Source organism: Python bivittatus, unplaced genomic scaffold, assembly GCF_059951505.1.
Source record: "Python bivittatus isolate LINGU-HERP-01145 unplaced genomic scaffold, Pbiv_v1 ctg000440_np1212, whole genome shotgun sequence".
Lineage (NCBI taxonomy): Eukaryota > Metazoa > Chordata > Lepidosauria > Squamata > Pythonidae > Python > Python bivittatus.
The window spans coordinates 2,996,453-3,003,210 of record NW_028277063.1 but is presented as its reverse complement, the minus strand read 5'-3'; the positions used below and the strand labels follow the sequence as shown (position 1 = coordinate 3,003,210).

Genomic DNA, 6,758 nt, shown 5'->3' with positions numbered 1-6,758 from the left:
GAGACGCGTTTTCTCTAAAGGAGGATGAAGAGGGTGCACAGATCAAATCTGGAGTCCTATGTGGATACGACTTAAAAAAAAAAACACTTGAGGACGGATTGTCCTTCAGATTTCCCCAAATTGCTCACCCAAACCTGAAGCGAACTTTCCCGCATTCTCTCCACATGCACAGAGTTCTGCTGTGAAAAACAGTTCACAGCTGTAAGTCGAAGCAGGCTCTCTCTGTATTCAACATCAGGGACAGAAGCAAACACCGTGACTTGTCTTTCCTGCCTCCCGTGGAATGATGGAGGCACAGATTTCTTAGAAGCACTTCCTGTCAAAGTAATATATTTCCCTAAGGTGCTGCTTGGCTCAGACAGACTGAGAGTTTATGTAAATCAAATGTGATTTTAAAGTCTTAAAATGTGGGCCTGGCCAGGGAAACGTTCACCATTTTCACAACTGAAAACAGCCACTAGTGTTACACTTTTGGTGTTCAGAAATTAGCACCTGAAATTTCTCACAGAAGGGAAACTTCATAACTGATCAGTTCCTGCATGTGAAGCTGGTGAGGCTTAAAAAAAAAACAACAGCTGGAGCTGATGGAAAATGCGGCCACTGTTGGGGCCTAGAAATACATGTCAGTGTTGTACAGGATATCACATGAAAAACAGGGCCAACATGGAATGGTGAGGATCTGTTCTTAAAGAAACCCACATTTCTAGCCTTTGTGATTGTGGGCAGAACTACAAGCTATGTAAGTAGCAAAAGGTGTGTGGGGACTTCTTCAGATTGTATGATACCTGTATCCTGCTTTCCTGAGCCCAGCTGCTTGTCTTTCTGCCAGTAGATTTAGACTGGATTCACACATCAGACTTGAGTCATAATGCTTATGTTACATGTTGTGTGAATTTAGCTAACTGTAGTTATCTAAAAAAGACTCCAAAACTATAGTTTATTCAAAAAAGCAACGAGATCATGTGCGAACCCAGCATCTGTTTACTCTCCCACTCTTTTCCTAAATCTGTACCAAAGTGTAAAACAATTCCAAATACTATTTGTACACCGTCACAAGAGAACCATCACAATGAAATGTGCAAATTGAATACATATTTGTACACATTGCCAAGATTCCTGTATACTTGTGGGAAGACAAAAGGAAGGAGGCAGTATTGATGTTTCTTAATAGAAAAATACCAGGTCAAAGTATTACCAGTGTCTTCTTTCAACCATCTCACTGAATAACTACAGAAAGACCCCCGGGCTGATGCAGCTTCTCAGCTAGGTTTATAATTCATCATCTTCCTCTTTAAAGTCAACTTGAAGAATCTTGATTCTGTTCCTTTCCATCCAGAAGGACAGGGACATCAGATGAAATGGGTGAAGGTGCTTTAAAAGAGGATTATCATCCTTGGAGCAACTGGGCTAACTGAAAAGGGGAGTTGGCTCTTTCAGGAGAGGCAGAAGGCCACTGTCAGGGGCAGGATCCATAATCAACTTCTGGATCTGAAAGAGAGAAGAGGACAGCAGCTGGGAAATCATCCAGAAGTCACCTGGCCTGCTTTCTTTCAAGACAGCACAAATTCACAAGGAGACCCAGGAACATAGATTCCCCCAGAACCCTGCCAGAAGTTGTCACCAAACTGTAACTTTCATTGTGACTGAAGGGATATACTATTACATTTAAAATAAGTCTGATAGTTTCGGTCCTGGTGCCATCCAGTTTCTGGAGGGTGGCCCCTAATAGTCTCCTGAAAGATGAGTATCGTTCTCAATCCCTCCAACAATGTGCTCCCAGGCAAAGGCAGTAAATGGTTTATTTCTGCCAGATCACATTCCCTTGGGCAGAGACATAGAACTGGTTCGTTCAGATTGAGGTTTGCTTTGACCAGCTGGCCTCCTCTGGTCAACTATATTGTCTTACAGCTAGATAGAGATGAGGGCCTAGAGTGACCCCACAACAAGGCTTCTCTAGGAATTCTGATGGTTTCTTATCCTCCTCTATGCCCATGGGCACACAAGGAGATAAGACACAAGAGAAAGAAGCGCGAGAAGGATATGTTCTCCCCACGTCACCTGCCCATGATAATGCTGATCCTGACCAGGCCACTATGGATTTTTTAGTTGTATTACATTGTCAAAACAGAAACACGGTCAGCCAGCCTGCCTGGCTACTTCTGCAAAGGCAGCTGGGATACCACCAAAGACGGCTGCTCCTGATATCACTGGGGCAGCTTCACACTGAGCTGATTAAATGCCACTGCTTCCCCGGGTGGCCATTTATAGAGAGGTACTGGCCAACTGAAACAGGTGGATGAAGCTGGCAGCTTGGATGTGTGCAAAGAGAGCTAGGGAATTAATTACCTCTCGGAAGCGGGGGTGGGCTGCATCCCTGACAAGCTGCAGGATAAGTCCCTCGCTGGTGGTAAGGAAAGCCCCGCTCTGACGCAATCTGGACAGAGCTACGATCCTGTCCACCTGGCTAAAAAAGGGAGGCAGAAAGAAAAGAACCCAATAAAGGATACGAGGAAGAAGGAAGGGGTGATCTTTTCTCTCCATCAACCCCACTGATCACCTGCGGGAAGAGCAAGCATCCACCACGATGTGAACGTCCAGGCCTCGCTCCATGATGTCCAAGGCAGTACTCTGGATCCAAAATCAAAATACAAAACCTTCAGTTTCTATGAGAGAGCAGTCATTCCTGGGGTGGCACCCTCCAGAACTTTGCCACTCCCAGGGTTTTGCAACTTTCTAAATTCCTCAACCATCTCCCAGAACTTCTCAGTTAGCAGGCTCTCTTGGCTAGAAAATGCTGCGAAGTTTAGTATCAACCCATGTCTTGGAGATGACTATGCTGGGTCCTCATCCCCACCATGAATACATCCACTGGTGGTAAGCTGGCTACCTGGATATAAGGCAGCCTTGCTGCTTCCACTTTCATTCATAGGAGCAAATTAGATTTCTACCCATTTCTAGGTTCTACATTATTTGGCCTCGCCTCCCTTTCTTAGCTTGAGAAAAAAATGGAAGTGTTTTGTTTCCCACCAGGATCCTCAGAATTTGGAACTATTCACCAGGCCAGCTATACTGACTGAAGATTCAAAGGCAGGAGGAAACAGAGGTCTTCCCAGTTTTATTCTGGCACTTAATCCCTGGTTTCAAACAGCACATGCAATCAGTTTACTTAGCATGGGTGTGTTGAATAAATTACATGTGGCTAGATTCACACAACATATTGAGTCAAAACCAAAGAAGCCATATTACATGGCTGAGTATACTCAACACATTAGGTCAAATATTGTTTGCTTTAAACATGAATGAAACCTTTGCAAAGAAGCAACCAAGCTCAGAGAAACATCAAGAACCTAACAACTCAATCCTAAACTACATGTATTCTCTTCTGTTGGTTTTAATGCATTATATGAACTCAGACAGGATGGTTTATAAGCATGGTTTACAATTTAATGCTTTGGTGAATCCAGCTAAAGGTGATTAATTCAGTAAACTGTGGTTTAGCATGTTCTATGAAAACAGCTACTGGCTTAGTGCTATTTGAACAAGGCTGATAATCCTGGTCTCTATTGATCTATTTATTTGTCTGTTAAGTTTAAAACCCATTTTTTTCTCCAGGAATGCAAAGTGATTTTGATAGGAGGAACCTCCCTTCATTTTAATTCCACAATACCCCTTTGCAGCTGGGTCCACAGGACAAGGGGCAGAACAATTAAAGCCATGTCACACTGTAACCCCTCCCCAGAAGCAGAGTTTGCAGCATGACACTTTGTTATTTTGACAAAAGGAGCAAGTTCCTGCAAATTCCCAATCTCTCATATAGAACAATGGCTTAGGGAGACTAGCTCAAAGTCTTGATGGCTGAGGGTGGTTTTAAACTTGGATCTCCCAAGTCTTAGTCCAAGACCTTAACCACCATAGTACAATGATTTGAATGAAAAGGGGTGGATACATACACTATTGGGTTTCCTGCAGCACAAACGGGAGGGGAGCTGAATTTACTAGCCTTGTGCTGAGCCCATCCACCCTGGCATCAGTTCTTGTGCCCTACCCCCAAAAGCCAGGCTCCTGGTCTCATACCATGATGCAAGCCTGTGTCTCAATCCCACACAGAAGCACGGATTTCAAGTTGGGAACAGATTCCATCTCCTTTTCCACCTCTGGAATAAGCATGCTGAAGCATGTTTTGGTGTATTTGGGGAATTCTTCAGCCCCCAGCTCCGGTACTGTCGGACCCAGACCTTTGGGGTATTGCTCAGTCACTACTGTGCGGATTTCAAGAGCCTTGGCAACCTGTGGGGAGACAGAATTGGGCCTTGGGGGTGGATGGGGTGAAAACAAGCTGGACTCACGGATTGTTTGGACGAAGAGAGGTGTGCTTTTCAGAAACTGATTTTATGCTGACCCCTTGCGTCCATCTAAGAAATTGCACAAGACACCTCAGCCTTGCTTTTATGGCTGTCTTCTGCAGGTGTTTCATGGAGGACCTATGTTAGAGGGAGCATCCCCAGAAGTACATCCTGTGATGCCTGGTTTTGCCAGCATCGACAGCAAATGCTAAACATTCTTGCTAAACAGCTCCCAAGAGAGTAACTAAATTTGGGGCAATACCCCCCTAAAGATTATGAACTGGACTAAGTCTTGGAGGCACCTGCGGGGTTGCATCCATAGTAAATAAAACACTGCCTCCTTGTAACACCTCGATGAATTCTGGAACCCATATTTAGAATCCTGAGCTTTTCTACTTTTGGTTTCTAATAACCAATCAAAACCAATTAGTGAAATAACTAATTTCATCACCTCCTCCTCCATTTCTGTCTCTCCTGTCTCTTAGAGCATGCCAAACTTCTCTGATCTTACCCTCCAGTGTTTACCTTCAGCATCCGAGCTGCCACAGACACAATCTGCGGGAAGTAGCTGATGTTAGGGCGGAATTTTTCTTGCATGTCGCACAGGAACAAGATGCTTGTTTTGGGAACCACTTTTCCAAGCCGTGCCAGTGACATTTCCAAGCTGAGGCCAGATTGAGATATAAGAAGATCCTGAAAGTTTCCTTTTGGTGTTTTATTAAATATATTTTGCATGTTTTAAAGCCCTGCAGTTTATTTTGGTAACTTCAACAAAGTCTATATGTATATATAAAGAGTTACTGTATATATGTAATAGGTTAGATCCAAATATAGTTGTATACAATCAGATGAACTGTGATACTTAAATATTATTGTAAGTATGAAGTATTATGATATTTATTTATTTATCCACCAAATTTCTAGGCTGCTCAACTCCAAAACAATTCTGGGCAGCTTCACAATTTTTATTAGCCCACGTCAATTCACTGTAAGATGAAGAGCTCCTCACTGATAGTTATGGACCATAAGCTGCCATACTGGTCCAGGGTGCATTGGTAAGTCAATGTTATTTTTTTTTTTATTATTTCCCAGTCTAGGGGTGAGAGAGAAAGTCACTGGCCCAAAGTCACTGGCCAGCTTCTGTGCTTAAGGGAGGACTAGAACCTGGGTCTCCCCACTTCTAGTTCAGCATCTTAACTGCTCCATCACACTGATTCTCCTATAAATATCTCATTATTTGGACCAAGTCCCACAACTGCTCCATTTCAGATTTTCTAAAGTTGTCCATATTTTTGCCAGTGAATGTTAACACAGCTTCACACTGATCCTTCTGATACATAAAGGAGTCAGACTGAACAAATATGATCAAAGTGTTTCATTTATTTCATGAACGGTCATCCAACATCTAACCCCCCCCCCCCCAAGAATGTTTTAACTAAGAACATTTTCTCAGGAACATCTTGAGTGCCATCCCACCTGAGAGGCCATCATCTGACATTATATCGTCAATCATTTTGTATTTTCTATCCATGTGGTTTTCTTAGTAAAAATACAGGAATGGTTTATCACTGCCTTCTCCCATGCAGTATGAATTGATGCCTTTGCCATTGTCACTAAAATGATCATCTGTTTCCAGCATCTTCCTATATCGCTGCTGCCCAATATTCAGTAGGTGCCTGCTTGCTTTAGTTGGGCAGCTGAGGTGACCTTCACACTTCGGGTGACCCTGCTGGGAATATACACTCTTGGCATACACTCCCCACGTTCTTCACTCATCCCTTCCAGGAACACCTCTTCTGCAGCACAGCAGGACTTGGGGTGTGTGTGTGTGGAAGACCTGAAAGCCCCAGGTTAGGCATAGATCATGATGGACAAAATCTATCCATGTGGTTGCTAAGAGTCGACACCAACCTGATGGCACAGAGTCATCAAAAATCAACTAAGAACTAATGCCCAGGCTTGCTTGCTGCTGCTTATGGGAGCTGAAAACCTGACTAGAATGTCTTTATTTAACTACTTAAATAGGATTTCCCCCCGCTAAATACGCTTAACAAGGATGTCATAGAAAAACCAAGAAACATGAAAGCTAACAATTCTATCCGCAATCAGATCAGGCTTCAGCACACCATTCACACGAATGTTACCGATGCAAAACGGCGATCGCAAAGGGCCTGGGCCTTCCAGGTTCTCAGGTCGGTTAGACCCCACGTACCCGCCTCACTTTGCTCAGGCCCCCATAAACATTTCACCCACGACTTCGCCGAACACTCACCTCTTTCTGCTCTCCAGGGCCACTGCGAGTTGTTAACCAATCAGAAGCGGGATCTCTAGCCCCCTCCAGCCACGCCTTCAGAACAGCTACTGGCCGGTGATCCGACTCCTAGGCGACGTTTCGTGTAATCGAACCCTCCTTTC

The 6,758-nt window shown here is 44.0% G+C and overlaps 1 protein-coding gene across 3 annotated transcripts; it reads right to left on the bottom strand.

The window, feature by feature from the left end:
* Window positions 1-958: 958 nt before the first annotated feature.
* On the bottom strand, window positions 959-6,738 carry ISOC2 (isochorismatase domain containing 2). 3 transcript variants are annotated; one of them, XM_025169591.2, is made up of 6 exons: window positions 6,616-6,738; window positions 4,855-5,007; window positions 4,075-4,309; window positions 2,558-2,628; window positions 2,347-2,464; window positions 959-1,488 (listed from the first exon to the last, which is right to left on the bottom strand). In XM_025169591.2, the coding sequence occupies exons 2-6, from the start codon at window positions 4,998-5,000 to the stop codon at window positions 1,408-1,410; spliced, it is 651 nt and encodes a 216-aa protein (XP_025025359.1). In that variant the 5' UTR covers window positions 5,001-5,007; window positions 6,616-6,738; the 3' UTR covers window positions 959-1,407. The 3 variants fall into 3 exon arrangements, with proteins under 3 accessions (XP_025025359.1, XP_007432996.1, XP_025025360.1); XM_007432934.3 differs by having other exon boundaries at window positions 4,075-4,287; window positions 4,869-5,007; XM_025169592.2 differs by lacking the exon at window positions 6,616-6,738 and adding an exon at window positions 6,488-6,608.
* Window positions 6,739-6,758: the final 20 nt, after the last annotated feature.

Coding starts and splice junctions, on each gene's coding strand:
- ISOC2 (XM_025169591.2), bottom strand. CDS start 5,000: ATGTCACTGGCACGGCTTGGAAAAGTGGTTCCCAAAACAAGCATCTTG. Junction 4,310..4,854: donor CTGAAGGTAAACACTGGAGG/GTAAGATCAGAG, acceptor TCCACCCCCAAG/GCCCAATTCTGTCTCCCCAC. Junction 2,465..2,557: donor GATGCTTGCTCTTCCCGCAG/GTGATCAGTGGG, acceptor TCCCTTTTTTAG/CCAGGTGGACAGGATCGTAG.